Source organism: Palaemon carinicauda, chromosome 2 (genome assembly GCF_036898095.1).
Source record: "Palaemon carinicauda isolate YSFRI2023 chromosome 2, ASM3689809v2, whole genome shotgun sequence".
Classification (NCBI taxonomy): domain Eukaryota; kingdom Metazoa; phylum Arthropoda; class Malacostraca; order Decapoda; family Palaemonidae; genus Palaemon; species Palaemon carinicauda.
Window position 1 is genome coordinate 35,363,371 of NC_090726.1, and position 22,500 is coordinate 35,385,870.

General features: G+C 36.3%; 1 protein-coding gene across 1 annotated transcript in view; it reads left to right on the forward strand.

Annotated features, from left to right (window-relative positions):
• The window catches only part of LOC137615999 (uncharacterized), a 182,033-nt gene that overhangs the window by 123,969 nt on the left and 35,564 nt on the right, over positions 1 to 22,500 (forward strand). Inside the window, exons 3-5 of the mRNA XM_068345682.1 lie at positions 4,406 to 6,190; positions 11,694 to 11,746; positions 12,553 to 12,659. Of these exons, the coding sequence (XP_068201783.1) occupies positions 4,406 to 6,190; positions 11,694 to 11,746; positions 12,553 to 12,659 (1,945 nt within the window). The remainder of the gene's footprint in view (positions 1 to 4,405; positions 6,191 to 11,693; positions 11,747 to 12,552; positions 12,660 to 22,500) is intronic.

Consider the following 22,500-nt stretch of genomic DNA (forward strand, 5'->3'; position numbering starts at 1 on the left):
TATTTGGAAGTAAATATAAGGAATGATGGTAAGATAACAGTTGAATCAATGATTGTTTGAAAAAAGAAGGTAGCAGGGTATTTGCTAAGGATTTCGAAGATTCGAATTGTCTGTGAATGTCAAGTTGGAGATGCATGAAAGAATCGTCGAGTCAAATTTCCTTTACCATAGTCATTGCTGCTATATGGAAATACCGTATATAGTTTTATACAATATTTATTTGTCTATCTACAATGGTGCTTTTCCCAGTTTTCTGGGTAGCCGACATCAAAAGAAACAACAAGGGTTTTTTTTTTTCTTTGTTCCTCCTCGCCTGACGAGGGGACTCGACCGAGTTTGGCTGGTACTGCTAGTACCATTATTATTATTATTATTATTATTATTATTATTATTATTATTATTACTTGCTAAGCTACAACACTAGTTGGAAAAGCAGGATGCTATATGCCCAGGGGCTCCAACTAGGAAAATAGCCCAGTGAGGAAAGGAAACAAGGAAAAATAAAATATTTTAAGAACAGTAACATTAAGATGAATATCTCCTCTGTAAACTATAAAAACTTTAACAAAACGAGAAGAGAAAAAAGATAGAATAGTGTGCCCAAGTGTACCCTCAAGCAAGAGAACTCTAACACAAGACAGTGGAAGATCATGGTACAGAGGCTATGGCACTACCCATCTTCCGCCACAAATGAAGCTTCCTATGCTGACTCCCTTCTGCTACGTCCTCAGCGGTCACCATTAAGATGACCCGAGTTATCACACCCAGAATATTAAATTAGTTTTGTATAGTTAAAGTTTTAATCATAATTTGTCTTTTGTTTGGGTTCAACTTCATGCCCCGTAATTTGTACCATGCACTAATTTTAGATAGATCTCTACATTCTAGAGATGGAGTGATGCAAAGAGAGTAGCATCATCTGCATATGCAACGAGCTTTTTTTCTATGACAAAGCACATTTCAGGCATATATAGTTGAAAGGTAACGGGCCGAGAACACTACCCTGAGGAACGCCAGATATTACGTTTCTATAGTCACTATGGTGCGCATCAACAGCTAGTCTCTGCAAACTATTACTTAAAAATTCAATGATAATGTTAAGAAAACCCACACCTATTCCCATCTGTTTAAGTTTGAAAAGAAGGGCCTCATTAGGATTTAAAGCCATTCCAGTTGATTTTTTTTGCAATATGTATCATTAAACTCTCTCTCTCTCTCTCTCTCTCTCTCTCTCTCTCTCTCTCTCTCTCTCTCTCTCTCTCTCTCTCTTCTCTCTCTCTCTCTCTCTGTCCTACAATAAAGAAAGCTGAGTGTAGAAAATGGTGATTAACGCTATTTTCTTTACAATAGAGTGTATGTAAGAAATGAATGGGGTCTCCTGGTGGTAATAATTGTAATTAAGAAACACTGAATTAAGATATCACAGAGTTATTATTTGATGCAAGGGTCGAAGCGATCTAAAATGAATCGGATCCTCGTAATTACTTTAGTTATCCTGTTGATTTGTTTGCAAGTATAACAATCATGTATTTGACAACAAAGGACTCTCTCTCTCTCTCTCTCTCTCTCTCTCTCTCTCTCTCTCTCTCTCTCTCTCTCTCTCTCTCTCAGCTTGAAACGCATTTATATATATAGTATATGTACATATATATATATATATATATATATATATATATATATATATATATATATATATATATATATATATATATATATATATGTATTTATAATAAATAAAATAACCCACAATGTATGAAAAATAGAAGTTTATTTAGCTTTCGAAGGGACCATCTCCCTTCCTCTTCAGAATACGTATTCTGAAGAGGAATGGAGATGGTCCCTTCGAAAGCTAAATAAACTTCCATTTTTCATACATTGTGGGTTATTTTATTTATCATAAATACACGGAAAATTGTGTATTTTAATGTATATATTTATATATATATGTATATATATGTGTGTGTGTATGTGTAGGTGTGTATATGTATGTGGGTAAGCATTCGTGCTCGTGTCGTGTATTCCACTATTAGTTAAGGATTTGAAGGACTTGAAGTCTTCCTCTGTTTACTAATTATACGTGCTATTGATATGCTCACTCGTTTATTTAATATTCTTTTTCTTCAGCTGTAATGGGAAAGTGTTTGTAAATTGAATGTCAGCTATTGCAGCTCTCATAGTTAAAGCCAAAGCCGATTGAGACCTTGGTAATTTGGTAATGACTACCTATGGTATCAGCACAGGGTGTGTGTGTGTGCCTGTTGTTTATTGGTATCGTAGTTTTTAGAAAGCGGCAGATGGCTCTAAAATGTTCCCAGCAGAACTTTCAATATATAATTTATCTTTTAGATGTATAAACTCCATTACCCCCTACGTAATTGATTTTTGGGCAAGACTATGGCTAAATTTCTGCTTGCTCAAGCCAAGGAAAGAATGTTGGAGGGTTTGTTGAAAGTTTTTGTTTTATAAGAATGTTGTGTTTATTATCCAACTTCTATTATCCCAGTTTTTGACTGGTGGATACACTTTCGTACTTTTTTTAGTAGTGGTTGTTTTGTTCATACTCACATCACAGTTACTGCTACGTCCAGGTGCTTGAAGTAGTCTTTAGTTTAGCTATATTATTATTATTATTATTATTATTATTATTATTATTATTATTATTATTATTTTTATTATTATTATTATTTTTTTTTATTATTATTATTATTATCATTATTATATTATTATTATTATTATTATTATTATTATTATTATTATTATTACTACTACTTGCTAAGCTACAACCCTAGTTGGAAAAGCAAGATGATATAAGCAAGGAAACAAGGAAAAATAAAATATTTTAAGGACAGTAATAACATTAAAAAAATATCTCCTATATTAACTTAAAAGAATTTAACAAAACAATAGGAAGAAAAATAAGATAAAATAGTGTGCCCGAGTGTACCCTCAAGCAAGAGAACTCTAACCCAAGAGACATTGGAAGACCATGGTACAGAGGTTATGACACTACCCAAGACTAGAGAATAATGGTTTGATTTTGGAGTGTCCTTCTCCTAGATGGTAAGATTTGATTCCTCTCATCTGTGCAAGAACTTTTGGTGGAACCAAGGAAGAATTTAGAGTTATTCATCAATTAATAACTAGGCTTCAACTTCCTACTGTTTTGACGCTGTTACTGTTTTTAGAATGATATATTGTTAATTTATTGTCATCACTTATTTATTTCCTTATTTCCTTTCCTCACTGGGCTATTTTTCCCTGTTGGAGCCCTTGGGCGTATAGTATCTTGCTTTTCCAACTAGGGTTGTAGCTTGGCTAGTAATAATAATAATAATAATAATAATAACTTGCCAATATCTCTCGTGTGGTAAATCAGCTCAAGTTTTCTCTTTTCTCTGCGTTCGATTCTTAATCTTGGATGACTTAGACATTTTCAAATAACGTTTTAAAGAGTCCACTTTATTGAGGTGTTGGTAGCAGTATTTCCAATGAGTTACAGATTATAGCTTTTCGATTCATTTTTAACAGCATTTATTACCTTTAAGGGTTGTGATGGCTGGATGATATCGTCCTTGCCTTGTGATTGCCAGACTGGGGTTCAAGTCCCGCTCGAACTCGTTAGTTCCTTTGGTAGCTGCAACTGCACCGTCCTTGTGAGCTAAGGAGAGGGGCGGGTTTGGGGAGCCTATAGGTCTATCTGCTGAGCCATCACCAGCCATTGCCTGGCCCTCCATGTTCCTACCGTGGGGGGAGAAGGGACTTGGGCGCTAATTATATGTAATATGGTCAGTCTCTAGGACATTGTCCTGCTTGATAGAACAATGTCACTGTCCCTTGCCTCTGCCATTCATGGTGGCGTTTAAGCCTTCTGTTTCTTATTTTTATTTTCAAATCTCATTTTCATGCTTGTTCGAATACTGTTAAATTTTGGAGTTAATCTTTAATAAAAAAATGATAAAATAATCCATACTCATGTGTTATTTGTCTTAATATCTTTTAAAGGTGATTTTTTAATAATTTCTTGTCTTGAATAGTTCTATATTTCTGTACGCAGACATGATTCAATTTTCTTAGTATTTTATCATAGGTTATATTTCTTTTTACTTTATTTTCATGTATATTCCAATTAAAGTTTTATTCCTTTTCCCTGTATTGTGTTCTAAACCCTCATTTATTTCCTTTTCATTATATTTTGTTTTATTTACATTATTTCACAATTTTATTTTCCTAAACAACCATTATTTAAATTTGTCACTTACCATTTCAATATGCTATCATTATTTCTTTTCAATGGTCGGTGGTTACATTATATTATTTCAATAACTTATTATTATAATATTTTTATCCTAGTGTACAATTTTTTTTTTATTTTACTTTTTCTCATTCGTCTTCTCTTATATTTCAGTTCGTGTCGTTGCTGGATGGGAACGACCCCTCGAACTGCTACGACTATGGAGTGAACTAAAGGACCAGGTCATCTACTCCGTGTCCTATAGGCACAAGGACGACCCTGTCGACCTCCTGGCCTCCTTCTCCAGATCCTATTCTTTAGAGGAAGAGGAAGACGAGGATGAAGACAAGGAACCCATCAACCCTTGGGAATTGTATGATCTCAAGGACGAACTCAAGAACCTAACGACCAACCACCGGCCTCTGAGGGCTTCGTCTCCCGTTGGTGGTAATAACGAAACTCCACGGTCGAGGATGACCTCGAATACGAAGCCCTTGTCGCACTCTCTCGACGATAGCGACGAGTTGATGGCCGTCAGCAGCGACGGAGAAGCAGACTCCTCTTATAACTCCCACACGCAAAGATCAAGATTCCCCTTCAGGGAAGCGAATTGGTTTCCTCACTTTAACAGGTCTTTTAGGAGACCCGCCGGAGGAAGCAGCAGAAATCCCGCTGGGCAAAAAAGCAACCAATCTAGAAAGACACATTTTGCTCGTGGTCAGTCCCAGACCTCTTCCCTACCGTCAAAATCTCACAAAACCGGCGCTCCCACCATTAGTTGTCCGAAAGAAACCCGCCCTACGGTTTTGGAGAGTCATCCCTACGACGGTCAATACAGAAAACAAGGAATGCAAATAGCCACAGAAAACGGTAGCTCTCAATATCAGGGAAATCCAAAGCATAAACACCACGAGCATTTGATAGACTACGAGAATTACCTACAGCATCTACACAGAAACAGAAACCTGAGTCCAGTGATAAGCAAAAAGCAGAAACTCAGACATTCAGAGTACAAAAATGTCAGTACAAAGCCTCAGGACTCGGCCATATTACCAAACGGCACGAGTACTAAGCCGAGCAACCAGTCACACAAGACCCACTGGAACCAAAGGAACATAAGACATCTACTGCAGGAGCACTTCACCAGTAAAATACAAAACAGACACCAAAAGACAGCTAAAGACGTTCATAACGGCGAACAGAGGACACTAAGATCAGTAAACGACTTCCAAAGTGAAGAACTCAAGTGGGAACGTTCGCCACAATATGGTGGTCCTCAACCTTACCAGGTGAATCGATTGGGTGAGAAAGAGAATCTCTCGCAGCATCAAAATGGCTTTTCCCAAGACAAAAGCTTCTTCGGTTATCTACCAGGGGATCAGAGGCAGTCGCAGCCTCCCGAATACCACCTGGGACCCAAGAGGCACAACAGGGTACGCAGGACGGAGGCCAACGGCACGACGAACGTTTCAAGCCCTTTCGATAAGAGCTTCTTCCAGCATAACGGGATGCCCAAAACCAACGGGTCCCTCACCTACCAACAGATGAATGGTAATAGAGGTTCGCGACCGTACTTGTCCCCACTTTCGAAATATCTGTCACCTTTCACGAACGGGAAAGGACCACATTCCCCGAAAAGGTCGCCTGTCTCAGACGGGAGGATTCAGAACTCTCGACCTCGAATTCCTCAAGATACTCCTCTCGTGTCTCCCACTCGTGCCCAGTACCCGGAGGAGGGTCATCCTCTGACCCATCAAAAGGGGAGGGGCTCCCCCTCGAGCAGAGAGAGCTCTAAACCTCGAGGGGCAGTAGACAGGCCCTCCAGGAAGAGCGCTGCTTCTTCTTCTAAGCAGGAAGTCGTCCATCGGAGGTCGTACTCGGATCCTCTGTATGAATATCTCAAGGAAGACTTCAGGGCTCTAGATTATAGGAAGCCAACTCGAAGGAGACGTCATTCAGGTTAGTTGTTACATTCTCTCTCTCTCTCTCTCTCTCTCTCTCTCTCTCTCTCTCCTCTCTCTCTCTCTCTCTCTCTCTCTCTCTCTCTCTCACATTTTCTTTCTTTACTTTGGTTTTTTAAGTTTAGTTACTCGCATTTGTTAAGGAATTATATTATCTCTCTCTCTCTCTCTCTCTCTCTCTCTCTCTCTCTCTCTCTCTCTCTCTCTCTCTCTCTCTCTCTCTCTCTCTCTCTCTTCTCTTTTAATAGATTTAGAAATGTGTTTTTATAGTATTTATTACTACATTACAAACTGTAATGTAATTGAATAATATCAACACTCACTGTTTCGTTTATTTTTCAAATGATATTTTCCTCTTTTGAGAATGTTTCCTCATATCTATGAAAACATTAGTTATATGGTTATTCTACATTTTAAAGTTTGCAGAGATAATTACATTATGTATTCTGTACTTATGAATACTTGTTTATAGTATACTTAAAATTATACCAAAAATTTTAAAATTGCCCTTAATTGGTTGTTTGAAGTCTATCTGCGTTGGTTTCCCCATATTTATTTTGCGAAGATAATTTTTCATTAAAAGCCCCTCATAAATGGCAGAGGCAAGGGTCAGTGTCATTTCCCTATCGAGCAGGACAATGCTCTAAAACTTACCATATATACATATGATCAGCGCTCAAGCCCCCTCTCCACCCCAAGCTAGCACCAAGGAGGGGCAGGAAATGGGTGATGATGACTCAGCAGATAGACCTATAGGCTTCCCTAAACCACCCACCTTAGCTCACAATGATGGTGAGTTGCAGCTACCAAAGAAACTAACGAGTTTAAGCGGGACTCGAACCTTAGTCTGGCGATCACTACTCAGGGACGGTACCACATCGGCCACCACAACCCTTTAGACGCATTTGGTTTTGTTTGCTATTCAGTTATCGAAAATGAGCCAACTTCGTAATAATTTTGTTTTGCTTTCTTGTATTGGCAGATTTTTCTTGTGAACTGTTTAGCTCCTTTAACTTCAAGTAACTATATTCTAGCTCCTTATGTTTCTTTTTCAATGAAGTCACAGATTATTATTATTATTATTATTATTATTATTATTATTATTATTATTATTATTATTATTATTACTAGCCAAGCTACAACCCTAGTTGGAAAAGCAAGATGCTATAAGCAAAAGGGCTCCAATAGGGAAAAATAGCTCAGTGAGGAAAGGAAATAAGAGAATATAGAAACGATGAGAGCAAGTTAACAATAAATCATTCTAAAACTGTATCAATGTCAAAACAGATATGTCCTATATAAACTATTAACAACGTCAAAAACAGATATGTCATATATAAACAATAAAAAGACTCATGTCAGCCTGGTCAACATAAAAACATTTGCTCCAACCTCGAACTTTTGAAGTTCTACTGATTTAACTACCCGATTAGGAAGATCATTCCACACTCTTAGATCTCACTCAAATGCAAAATCATATGTATGATTTTTTTAGGGGGAGGTACTTTTAGCGCATACTTACTCTCCTGTGTTATCCAGGGTCTGGTCCAGGGTTGCCAGATTATTTCGGCTGGATCATCGTACATGAGACTTAAAATTATCGTTTTCCAACCAAAATTATCGTACACAGTTTCACTATAATTACTAGGGAGTTACATGATTGACTTATTTCAAAATATTCTAGTATAATTGTTTAATTAAACACACCCACATGCATTGTATATACCTAAGGTATGTATCGTACATCGTACCGGACCCAAAATAATCTTACAATACGATAATTATCCTATGAATGACAACCCTGGTCTGGTCCGACTGTAGCTCTAACTCTAAGCATATGTTTATTTTTTACTACGTTGAAGAGTCTTGTATAAATTCTTGTGTATGAATGCTTGCAACATAGTTTTATTTTTTATTATTATAATCTTGTATTAGTTAACTTATAATCGCCCTTCTATTATTGAATGAACATGAAAATTAGTTTAAATGTTTTAAAGGGTTGATGCTGTTTTCATCATTATTATTATTCGAAATTCGTAGCCACTTGTACGAAACATAGATAAGATGTTAGTGAAGTTCCACAACATTAAATCCCGATAAGTAAACAAAAAAAAAACAAAAACAAAAAAGAGAGAGAGAGAGAGAGAGAGAGAGAGAGAGAGAGAGGAGAGAGAGAGAGAGAGAGAGAGAGAGAGAGATAAAGGAACAATGGAACAATAAAACGTTATCAACAAATAGATGCAATTGAAAATTTGAAAAGACAAGACAATTGTGTGGTACTTTTAAATAGCATGACAGTTTCTTATACAGCAAAACATCGGATCCTTGCAATTTGCTTGTTAAGAGGGATAAGAGCACCTACTTTCCAACCCTCTACTCTACCTCCTTACCTCTTTCTTCCATATTACGGCCACAAGTTCTTAAATGGCCTCCCTGGCCCTAGTGCAGAGACAAGTGTCCCATATTTATAAATCCAATCAAATAAAGATATTTGAATGTACACCATTTTTTTTTCCTGAATTGTTGTTTTGGATTGTTTTCCTCCATGTCATCCAAAACACTAGACTTTTCTCTTCGTTTTATAACAGAGTTTAAGGTCTGGCGGCGTTCCATTAAGCCAAGCAATCTTGTTTCCAAATCTCTTCCATTTGCCTAAATCCCTGTCGCACATAACACTACTGGGATGGGGTGAGGGAGGGAGGGTACTGTCACAGCCCTATCTAGGGACCTCGGGTTCAAGGGCCAGACTGATAGGATTCAGGGCTTTAGGGACACTTCTAGGGTTCAGGTCTATTAAAGGGAATTGGTTCCCCTTTGATTGTTATTATTGTTATTATTGTTATTATTATTACTATTATTACTATTATAAATCTTCGTTAGTTTTGAAATTGGGAGTTGAGAAGGCTTAGAAAAGCTTGCCGCAGTGTGACATTTAATTCTGAACGTATTCTTCTTCTATTATTATTATTATTATTATTATTATTATTATTATTATTATTATTAGTAGTAGTAGTAGTAGTAGTAGTAGTAGTAGTAGTAGTAGTAGTAGTAGTAGTAGTAGAAGTATTATTATTATTATTCATAGGCAACTAATGTTAATAAATAGCTTGCAAAGATTTTTTTTTTTTTTTTTTTGCAAATAGTAAGGTTCATTATATAAACAAGAGAAAAAAGTAAGATGAAATTTACAAATACAATAACATGTATCCTCTCTCTCTCTCTCTCTCTCTCTCTCTCTCTCTCTCTCTCTCTCTTCTCTCTCTCTCTCTCTCTCTCTCTCTCTCTCTCCTGTCAAGTACAGTGTTTTATCATGGTGATCATGACCTGATTTTTTTCAAGAACACTGATTTTTTTCAAGAACACCCCGCATCATATTTCTCTATTGATATATTTAATAAAATATCGCTGATTTCTCTTAGTAGATCTTGTTAAGCATACACCATTATTGACTGCTAATTCCACCTTTGCAAAGCAGTTTTATTTCCTTCCTTTTTTTACTCGTTTTATATGTTTAAATGATTTTACTAACATTTTATGTCTCTTCTGGGGGTTCAGTCAGTCGTAGTCCAGGATTAGGAGATATATATGAATTATTATTATTATTATTATAATTATTATTATTATTGTTATTATTATTATTATTGTTATTATTATTATTACTTGCTAAACTACAACCCTAGTTGGAAAAGCAGGATGCTATAAGCCAAGGGAACTCAACGGGGAAAATAGCCCAGTGAGGAAAGGGAACAAGGAAAAATAAATTATTTTAAGAGCAGAATTGAATGATGAGTGGCTAATCAATGTTTATACAACCATATAATTACATAAAAAAAAGAATAGTACCTAATCAGGATGTATACCATTGTATGATTACATTGAAAAATATAAGTGTTTAATCAACATACATGTACTACCATAATAAAAGGTAAAGATGTTTGGTTTCAGTATCAGCCGAAGAGATACGCACCAGAACGTCAGTCGGGACAGCCAAACCCACCCCCTCTGTATTGCTAAACCACATCAGTAACTACCCCAGTAAACAGCTAAAACTCACTGTGTCAGGCTGGATGCGATCTGCTGCTATACGTATATTAAACAATATTGATGCCTATTCAACTTATATACCACTATATGATTACATAGAAAAGATTGGTCTCAAACCAACATATATATACCATCATATGATTACATAGGAGAGATTGGTCTCAAACCAACATATATACCACCATATGATTACATAGGAAAGATTGGTCTCAAACCAACATATATATACCACCATATGATTACATAGAAAAGATTGGTTTCAAACCAACATATATATACAACCATATAGTTACCAAAAAAAAGTTGTAGATATTCCTGAGAATCCTGTCCTCCTCTAAAATTCTAGACGCACCGAACCATGAACCCTGATGTTCAGCCAACTATGATAGGAGAGAAAATGTTCATAAAACTCGAGTGTTATTTTAGTTAGGATTTAGAAGAGTCCCTCCGAACGAGTAAATAGAAAAAGTATTTCGCGTTGAATTTTTTTTATACTGGGCGTTCTTGCGCCGTGGAGTATATTGCTAATATTTGTTGTGCCATATTACAGTTGTTATACAAAATAGAGTAAAATAATATTCTGTGCGTTTTAGTCATTGCACACTCTGTGCTGATAAATACACGTCATAACATATGGATGTGGTAGCATTGTATACTGATAAATAAACGTCATAACATGGATGTGGTAGCATTGTATACTGATAAAAATATGTCTTAACATGTGGATGTGGTAGCATTGTATACTGATAAATAAACGTCATAACATATGGATGTGGTAGCAATGTATACTGATAAATATACGTCATAACATATGGGTGTGGTAGCATTGTATACTGATAAATAAACGTCATAACATATGGATGTGGTAGCATTGTATACGCTTGTTTATTTGCATTGGTTTAAATAGTATGCACATTTGCTCTCGGATCATATATCTAGACATGCAAGAATGATATAACTATGATTACACACAAGAGTATATTATGTAGGTTTATATTACGCATGAAGGTGTATATTTGTCCATATGTATGTTGACCAGGCTGTCATGAGTCTTTTTATTGTTTATATATGACATATCTATTTTTGACGTTGTTAATAGTTTATATAGGACATATCTGTTTTGACGCTGTTACTGTTTTTAGAATGATATATTGTTAATTTATTCTCATCATTTATTTATATCCTTATTTCCTTTCCTCACTGGGCTATTTTTCCCTGTTGGAGCCCTTGGGTTTATAGCAGCTTGCTTTTCCAACTATGGTTGTAGCTTGGCTAGTAATAATAATAATAATAATAATAATAATAATAATAATAATAGTAATAATAATAATAATATGGAAATACTTGTATACTAAGTTTTTGATTATATGATACATGTATGACATAGATTGACATTATTTTAGAAGGAATAATTTAAGATATAAAGGGGTGTATTTATCCATGATCATCATCAACAGCCGTAACTAGTCCACCTGTAGAACGAAGGCCTCAGACATGTCCTTACACTCGCGTCTGTTTATGGTCTTTCTATGACAGTCTATACCCGCAAATTTCCTTAGTTCGTTAATCATCATCTTCTCTTGTTTCCCCTGCTTCTTTTGCAAGCTCAGGGAACCCATTTTGTTATTTTTAATGTTCATCAATTACATCCATTGTTTGTTATTCCTATTATATGTCCTGCCCATATCCCTCTTTTTTTAGAGAGAGAGAGAGAGAGAGAGAGAGAGAGAGAGAGAGAGAGAGAGAGAGAGAGAGAGAGAGAGAGAGAGAGAATCCTCTACTTTCGTATGCTCTCCTATCCATGTTGCTCTTCTGTCTCTTAATGTTATTCCCATCATTATTCTTTCCATTGCTCTTTGAGTTCTAACTAACTTTTATGTATTTATCCATATACGCAAATATAACAAGTTCATTCGCCTTTCTATGACAATCTATACCCGCAAATTTTCTTAGTTTGTTAATCCATCGTTTTCTCTTGCTTCCCCTGCTCCTTTTGCAATCTCAGGGAACCCATTTTGTTATTTTTAATGTTCATCAATTATATCCATTGTCTGTTATTCCTATTATATATGCTACTCATATTCCTTTTTTTAGAGAGAGAGAGAGAGAGAGAGAGAGAGAGAGAGAGAGAGAGAGAGAGAGAGAGAGAGAGAGAGAATCCTCTACTTTCGCTTGCTCTCTTATCCATGTTGCTTTTTTTCTGTCTCTTAATGTTATTCCCATCATTATTCTTTCCATTGCTCTTTGAGTTCTAACTAAAATTTATTTATCTATATATGCAAATATAACAAGTTCATTCTTCTTATTGTTCAAAAGAGAAAGATACATCTACAACGTACAAAATCTCTTTTACCTCAAAGCCCCAAAGAGACAGAGAGTAACGAACGCAGTAATAAGGTGCGCATTAAACTTCGACCTGAGAGGTGGGGTGGGGGGGAGTCAAGGCTATGCGAAGCTTATGACCTTCAGGACAAAAGTTCAGTGGAACCTCGGTGCTTGGGATGGGGTAGGCGATTGCTGGGAGGGGGGGGGGTTGATTTGAGGGTACTGGGGTAGGAAATTGAGGGAGGGGGCAAATTGAAGTAATGGTGATAATTGAGAAAAATTGTTTTTAAGGGAGGACTTGAAGGAGCCCTTTTTCATGTGGTAAGGATTGGGGTGGATGGAAAGACCAGGCATCTTCCGATTGTTGTGCGTCCTAAAGCCTTGTAAATTGAGGTAATTATCTACATATATGTATGTACTGTATGTATTTATATGTGTGCACTGTATATATGATACACATGTGTGTGTGTTTTTTTTTTCAGTACTTTTTTTTCCCTACAGTCTTCTACTGTAGTATTAAAGCATATACTGTATTATAATAATCCCGAACAGAACATATGGAAACCTTACAGGAAAAACACAGCTAAAACATAATTAAAAACATATGCATACATACATACACACACACACACACACACACACACACACACACACACACATATATATATATATATATATATTATATATATATATATATATATATATATATATATATATATATATATCACTAGTGTAGGCGATCCGTCAAAAGGACGGCTAAATATTCAGAAATATATGCATACGCAAGCACACGCATCCCACTCTTATCAGGGTATGACTACACCTCTCCTCCCTGCCCGAGGGATGGGGAAAGCTCAGCGTGACCAAAAAGAAATTATATATATATATATATATATATATATATATATATATATATTATATATATATATATATATATGTATATATATATATATATATATATATATATTATATAATCTCACTAGTGTAGGCGATCCGTCAAAAGGACGGCTAAATATTCAGAAATATATGCATATACAAGCACACGCACCTCACTCTTATCAGGGTATGACTACTCCCTCTCCTCCTACCCGAGGGATGGGGAAAGCTCAGCGTGACCAAAAAGAAATTATATATATATATATATATATATACTATATATATATATATATATATATATATATATATGCATATGCGTAAAAAATCACAGGAAAACTGTATGAAAATACGAAATATACGATTAAGTCCTGACTAGTTTCGTGATACTTCTTCAGAGGAAATACGAAATATACGATTAAGATCCTGACTAGTTTCGCGATACTTCTTCAGAGGACAGTCCTCTGAAGAAGTATCACGAAACTAGTCAGGACTTAATCGTATATTTCGTATTTTCATTTTTCCCTTGGTTCTTCTGCACACACACACATATATATATATATATATATATATATATATATATATATATATATATATATATATATATATATATATACTATATAAAATGGTTTTAAGGAGAGAATTAAAATATTCTCTTGTAAAAACATACGAGAGAGAGAGAGAGAGAGAGAGAGAGAGAGAGAGAGAGAGAGAGAGAGAGAGATCCTGCAGTGAAAAGGCAGCAGAAGTCACCAGCCTTGGGTGGTACCACGGTACGGATGTTTGATTTGGTTAGGCCGTGGGTGAAAGAGTATGGGTCCTCCCAGCCGTAATTAGGGACTATTATTGGACGTTCATTTCGAGCCACCTGTTTTTTTTTCCCAATTCTCCAACTCCCCTTCTGTGTTCATTTTGATGATGCTTCTGGTCCTCTCTTTCATTTGGGAACGATTTCATATCATTATCATTATTATTATTACTTGCTAAGCTACAACCCTATAGTCCATTTCTTTTAGCGATGCATATTTGCACCGACTCGCAGCGGTGCCTTTTAGCTATGAAAGTTTCCTGATCGCTGATTGGTTAGAATTATCTTGTCCAACCAATCAGTGACCCGGGAACTTTTCCGAGCTAAAAGGGCACCGCTGCAAGTCGGTGCAAATATGCATCGCTAAAAGAAATGGACTATAGTTGGAAAAGCAGGATGCTGTAAGGCCAGGGGCTCCAACAGGGAAAATAGCTCAGTGAGGAAAGGGAACAACGAAAAATAAAATATTTTAAGAAGGGCAACAATATTAAAATAAATATCACTTTATAAACTATAAAAACTTTAACAAAACAAGAGGAAGAGAAATAAGATATAAGATAGAACAGTGGCCCTGAGTGTACCCTTAAGCAAAAGAAATCTAACCCAAGACAGTGGAAGACCATGGTACAGAGGCTATGGCACTGCCCAAGATTAGAGAACAATATTTTTGATATTCGATATGGGTTTTCTTCTATGTTTTTTTTTTATATATTCAATCTGGTTAGTGTTTTGTGAACTTGTGATTGGTGTTTATAATGATAGTTATCTTGAGCGTCTGTATGAATCTTGTTTTTATTATTATTTGATTGTACGTGAACATTATTACGATTATTATTTTTACTCTATTGTTGTGGTCGTTTTTTATTTCTATTGCTTAGCTATTTTTCAATAAGATTTTTGAATAATACTACTGGGATGGGTGTACTCTATATTTGCTGTCCTATTATTTGTTATTATCATGGGCGAGACTTTATATTTCTCTTTAATTTATTTCCCGGATAGTTTTGCTATACTTTGAAGTCTAGAATTTTATAAATCCTTAAGTTACTTTCCTATTTTGACATGAGCTATAGATTTTAGATTATTATTATTATTATTATTATTATTATTATTTATTATTATTATTACTTGCTAAGCTACAACCCTAGGTTTTAAAAAGCAAAATGCTATAAGCCCAGAGGCCCCCAACAGGGAGAAATAGCCCAGGTGAGGAGGAAAGGAAACAAGGAAAAATACTATATTTTATGAGCAATGACATTTAAATAAATATTTCCTATATAAACTATGAAAACTCTAACTAAAGAAGAGGAAGGGAAACGAGATAGAATAGTAATGGCCCGAAGGTGTACCCTCAAGCAAGAGAACTCTAACCCAAGACAGTGGAAGGACCATGGTACAGAGGCTATGGCACAAACCCAAGACTTGATTTTGGAGTGCCCTTCTCCTAGAAAGAGCTGCTTACCTAGCTAAAGAGTCTCTTCTAACGATTCGGTTAATATGTCTTTTAAGATGGCAGGGTTTCAAGAAGAAAATCAATCAGGAATGGCCCACGTGACAGCCAATAGCTAATCGGGTTTTTAAGGAAATCAGAATAAGAACAATGGATCTTATTATTATTATTATTATTATTATTATTATTATTATTATTATTATTATTTGCTAAGCTACAACCCTAGTTGGAAAAGCAGGAGGCTATAAGCGCAGGGGCTCCAACAGGGAAAATAGCTCAGTGAGGAAAGGAAACAAGTAAATAAGAGAAGTAATTAGCAATTGAACAAAATATTTTAAGAACAGTAACAATATTATTTATGTATATTTATGTATATTTTTCTATTTTTATTTATTGATTTTTTTATTTCGTCCTGTTATCTTAATGATATTAGAAAGAGATGTGGTTTCGATTATGATAGGTATATTATTGTAATTGATTTTTTATTTTTTACGTGAATCTCCTCCAGTTGGGATTATTTTCATTATTATTATTGTTACAAAGGAGGTCCCTTTGGGGAAATGTGTCTGGAAGTTCGTCTTGAAAACAATAGAGGAAAGTGACATATACCTTTAATGAGTCAGTAAGTAAAATTTTGTTTGACATTTCAAATGGTCTTCACCGGAGATAAAATGTATTTTAAATGTTTTATAACTTCCTTAAGTCACAGTAACCAGTAAGACTATAGATCCGTTTCTCTGGGATCGCAACTAGAAACGGGTTAAGTGGCTTCAAAAGCTTCGAAAAATAATGGCCGTGATTGTAACATTACTATTATGAACCTTTGAACAGCCATAGTCCATTTCTTTTAGCGAGTCATATTTGCACCGACTCGCAGCGGTGCCCTTTTAGCTCGGAAAAGTTTCCTGATCGCTGATTGGTTGGACAAGATAATTCTAACCAATCAGCGATCAGGAAACTTTTCCGAGCTAAAAGGGCACCGCCGCAAGTTGGCGCAAAATATGCATCGCTAAAAGAAATGGACTATAGTTCATTACGATTTTTTTCGCTTGCATAGCAAACATACAAATGAATTTCTAACCACCATATTTGTCGTTTCCGTCTTATTTGTGATCCGCTTCCCGGCACATGTTAACAGCTTAAGGTTTATGCAAGTTTCCCTGAATAATTTTTTTCTTGGATGGGGTTGCTAGCCCCACATCCACGAGTTTCGTGCACGGATCAATGTCATCTACTAAATAAACGAATTGGATTACCACACCCGTCCGTCGGAGTGGCAATCCATTTTCTCTTTCTTCAACTTCTCTATCTATAGTCCATTTCTTTTATCGAGGCAGATTTGCACCGACTCGCAGCGGTGCCGTTTTAGCTCGGAAAAGTTTCCTGATCGCTGATTGGTTAGAATTATCTCGTCCAACCAATCAGCGATCAGGAAACTTTTCCGAGCTAAAAGGGCACCGCTGCGAGTTGGTGCAAATCTGCATCGCTAAAAGAAATTGACTATAGTATCTTTAAACTTTTTTGCTTCGGGTTTGAATGGCTTCCTGGCTTCTCTGGCGCGCACTTCGATCTAAAATTCATTAAAACAAATCCGTAGCGTTTCAAAACTACAAAAAGGTGAAAAGATAAATTGAACCAATACCCTCCCTATCCATCCCTGCTCCTTTGATTGTTTGTGTTTTACTATAGGGGAAGCTTAGGACAGTATCAGTTACTTGCACTACCTGCCCCATCAGCTGTCATATTTGATACAATAACCAGAAATAGGTTGAAACTCATTATGTTTGTGTGTTTCATAAGCACAACTAAAGTGTGCATAGGTCGATCATTTATTGCGGTATTTGGCATTTCTCATTTTTTTAATCGTAATTAGATATTCACACCAATGTTATTGCGTCAATAGATTTGGACAATTATATCCTGTTCGTTATACTTGGCAGGCAGTTAATTCTAATAGCCAGGCCTTCTCCATCATGAGGCTCAATACTACACAGTATTCTAGAAGTTTTATTCCAGCTGTTACCAAGTTGTGGAATGATCTTCCCCAATCGGGTAGTTGAATCGGTAGAACTTCAAAAGTTCAAAGTTGGAGCAAATGTTTTTATGTTGACCAGGCTGACATGAGTCTTTTTATAGTTTATATATGACATATCTGTTTTTGACGTTGTTAATAGTTTATATAGGCCATATCTGTTTTGACGCTGTTACTGTTTTTAGAATGATATATTGTTAATTTATTCTCATCATTTATTTATTTCCTTATTTCCTTTCCTCACTGGGCTATTTTTCCCTGTTGGAGCCCTTGGGCTTATAGCATCTTGCTTCTCCAACTAGGGTTGTAGCTTGGCTAGTAATAATAATACTAATAATAAGAAGACCCTCATCATCATCATCTCCTCCTACGCCTATTGACGCAAAGGGCCTCAAGAAAACCCTATTGCAGCAATATTTTATTACGGGTGGAATGGAATGTGTTCCAGATGGCTTCCAAATTGTTGCCGGTGGTGCAACAGAAGACGCAGTTGCGTTATATATATCTCTCTCTCTGCGTCCTCCGTGCTGGTTGCAATGCAATTAGCAACGTCTTGATTACAACCGGTTAAGGTGAGGCGGGAGTCGGTTACTCTCACGCTGAGACATTACGCGAATTTACGCTCATTCTAAAGCGTATATCGTGAAATTTATATCTTATTATTATGTATTTATTATTGAATGTTTGGTAGAAATTTTATAGGTAGAGTATCGTGAGTTTACTTGTTTTTTCAACATGGTTTTACATTAAATTGATTTTATATTTAAGTGCAAATACGGTAGCATAGCAATACTTTATATACATGTGTATATATATATAATTTTGCACAGGCATATGTATGTGTTCTTGTATTTTGAATATCTGTATTCTGTGTGCAGTAATGTTGAATTTTTAAAGGTGTGTGATATTGTTTTTATTATTTTTACGGTATTTATTTACGCCGATAATACAACGTTTCGTGTTTTTAACATTTTATATATGAGAGAGAGAGAGAGAGAGAGAGAGAGAGAGAGAGAGAGAGAGAGAGAGAGAGAGAGAGAGATTTGGGTATTGTTATTAAGTTTAATTTATAAATTATTTGGCCAATAATGATTTTTTTCTATTAATCGTGACACAAAATCGCGAGAGAGAGAGAGAGAGAGAGAGAGAGAGAGAGAGAGAGAGAGAGAGAGAGAGAGAGAGAGAGAGAGAGAGAGATGGGTATTGTTATTAAATTTAATTTATAAATTATTTGGCCAATAAGGATTTTTTTCTATTAATCGTGACACAAAATCGCGGAGAGAGAGAGAGAGAGAGAGAGAGAGAGAGAGAGAGAGAGAGAGAGAGAGAGAGAGAGAGAGAGAGAGAGATGGGTATTGTTATTAAATTTAATTTATAAATTATTTGGCCAATAATGATTTTTTTCTATTAGTCGTGACACAAAATCGCTGAGAGAGAGAGAGAGAGAGAGAGAGAGAGAGAGAGAGAGAGAGAGAGAGAGAGAGAGAGAGAGAGAGAGAGAGTTAATCGGATACGGTGGGTAATGTGAGATAATTTGAAAAGAGAAAAATAGATAATGAGAGAGAGAGAGAGAGAGAGAGAGAGAGAGAGAGAGAGAGAGAGAGAGAGAGAGAGAGAGAGATAAGAGTGGACTTTGAATAGGAAAGAAAGATTCATAGGCAGAAAAGGCAGTTTCCTTCCTCCCCCATCCTCCTCCTCCTCCCCCATTCTCCTCCTCCTCCTCCTCCTCCTCGCCCATCCTCCTCCTCCCCCATCCTCCTCCTCCATCCTCCTCCTCCTCCTCCCCCATCCTCCCCCACCCCCATCCTCCTCCTCCTCCCCCATCCTCCTCCTCCTCCTCCTCCTCCTCCCCCATCCTTCTCCTCCTCCTCCTCCCCCATCCTCCCCCACCCCCATCCTCCCCCATCCTCCTCCTCCTCCTCCCCCCCATCCTTCTCCTCCTCCTCCCCCCATCCTTCTCCTCCTCCTCCTCCTCCTCCCCCATCCTTCTCCTCCTCCTCCCCCCATCCTTCTCCTCCTCCTCCTTCTCCTCCTCCCCCATCCTCCTCCTCCTCCTCCTCCTCCTCCTCCTCCTCTTCTGTATTCCTCAAATGGTCCTCCATTCCCGACGCTTAATTGAACGCACATTCCCATTCGTAGATTTTGGAATCCACTTTAATTATATACTGGAGGCTGCAGATGATGATGGCTCCGATGAAGATGAGAATGAGGACGAGGGCGAAGCTGGACCCAGATGTTGCAGGACATCTAGGACCAATATTTAGGACTTTGCTAATTATTTTGGTCTCGGTTTTTACGGACTTTGGGAGTCTGTGATTTCATTTTTTTCTTTCCTAATTAGGAATTACTTTATTAAGTGTATTATTTTCAAAGATTTCAAGATTTTTTTTCTAGGATTTACGGATTTGTTCAGTTTTTTTTTTTTTCGGTTTTTACGGACTTTAGGAGTCTGTGATTTCATTTTTTGTCTTTCCTAATTTTAGGAGTCTGTGATTTCATTTTTTTCTTTCCTGATTAGGGATTACTTTAATCAAGTGTATAATTTTCAAAGATTTCAAGATTTTTTTTCCTAGGATTAACTGATTTTTTTCAGATATTTTTTTTGCATTTTATAATATTTTTAAAAAATTTTCTTAAAATATTCCCTTTTAAGATGTTTTACAATAATAGGCTATGATTATCCACTATATCAGAGAGATTCATCTCTCAAGTTATGTTACATAATGTTATACGGTTATGTCCTGTCTTAAGATATTCAATATAGAATTAAACTCCGTAAAACGTAATTCTTCGAGCCTTAACACAAAGCAAGTCATATAACATACTTAAGAATTGGTAACGTCTCTGCCTGGTGCTTGCCAGTCGGGGGTTCGAGTCCCGCTCAGACTCGTTAGTGCCATTAGTGTCTGCAACCTTACCATCCTTGTGAGCTAAGGTTGGGGGCTTTGGGGGAGCCTATAGGTCTATCTGCTGAGTCATCAGCAGCCACTGCCTAGCCCTCCCTGGTCCTAGCTTGGGTGGAGAGGAGGCTTGGCCGCTGATCATATAATATATGGTCAGTCTCTAGGGCATTATCCTGCTTGCTAGGGCAATGTCACTGTCCCTTGCCTCTGCCTTTCATGAGTGACCTTTAAACCTTTAAACCTTTAAACCTTTAGGCCTAAACCCAAAATGAAATCATGTATTAAATCGAGCCATGCCATATTGTGCTGTGGCACCCTAGCAATACCAGCTGAACTCGGTTGAGTCCCTGATTAGGCTGAAGGAACATAGAGAGTAGAGGTCCCCTTTTTGTTTTGTTTCATTGTTGGTGTCAGCTACCCCCCAAAATTGGGGGAAGTGCCTTGGTATATGTATGTATGTATGCCATATTCAAATTGCCCAGCATATATTGACAGCCATATTACTTGCTAGGGTAATATCACTGTCCCTTGCCTTGCCTCTGCCTTTCATGAGCGACCTTTAAACCTTTAAACCTTTAAGCCTTTAGGCTTAAACCCAAAATGAAATCATGTATTAAATCGAGCCATGCCATATTCAAATTGCCCAGCATATATTGACAGCCATATCACTCGAAGCTGAGAGTCAGCAGTTGTAGGAATGGTTTCCCTTTCCAATTACGATGGATTTCAATTCCTTTGGCGCGCACTCACGTCGAAGTCAGCATTGTCGAGGCCAGCACTGTCGAGGTCAGCATTGTCGAGGTCAGCAGTGGATCAAATGCGTAAAGGTTATGGCCACCCCCCCACCAACCCCCAAACAACCCCCCCCCCCCCATCGAGGAAGGGGGTGAGGGGTAATCAGCTTGCACACCTGGACGTCCGTGTGTTTGCCGAATTCTTAATGAATAGATTATTGCATGTGTGCACGTATGAGAAGACAGGCGCGCACGTGCACATACACACACACACACACACACACACACACATATATATATATATATATATATATATATATATATATATATATGATGTATGTATGTACTGTATGTATGCATGTATACTGTATCTATGTGTTTATAGATTTGTATATACTGTGTGTATGCATGTATGTATATATATATATATATATATATATATATATATATATATATATATATATATATATATATATGTATATATACATAGAGTATATATATATATTTGTATATATATGTATATATATATATTTGTATATATATATATATATATATATATATATATATATATATATATATATATATATATATACATATATATATTCCCATTTCTGATATTATCCAGAATACAAAAAGAGGTTACATCTTAAGAGTGCAATAATACCCCTGGTCATCCCGAAATCCTTATCAATTAATCTTATCATCAGCAGATTTTACTTTTTTTTTTTTTTTTTTTGTCGTTGAATATTTAGAGGAGAAAGAAATTTTTTTTTTTTCGTGAATATTTAGAGGAGAATATTTTTTTTTTTTTTTTTTTTTTGACCGTTGAATATTTAGAGGAGAAAGAAAAAAATAAAGGGATGAGAAGTAAGGTGCGCCGGATGATTGTACTGGGTCGCTCAGAAAAGAAAACATTGAAGTCACATTACCTCAATCAATATGGAAATCGGTGCCACACGCAGCGGGGCCAACAGTGAAAGCAGCTGCGACAGATATAGAGGTGGGGAAAAGATTCTGTATATATATATATATATATATATATATATATATATATATATATATATATATATATATATACTGTATATATATATATATATATATATATATATATATATATATATATATATATATATATATGT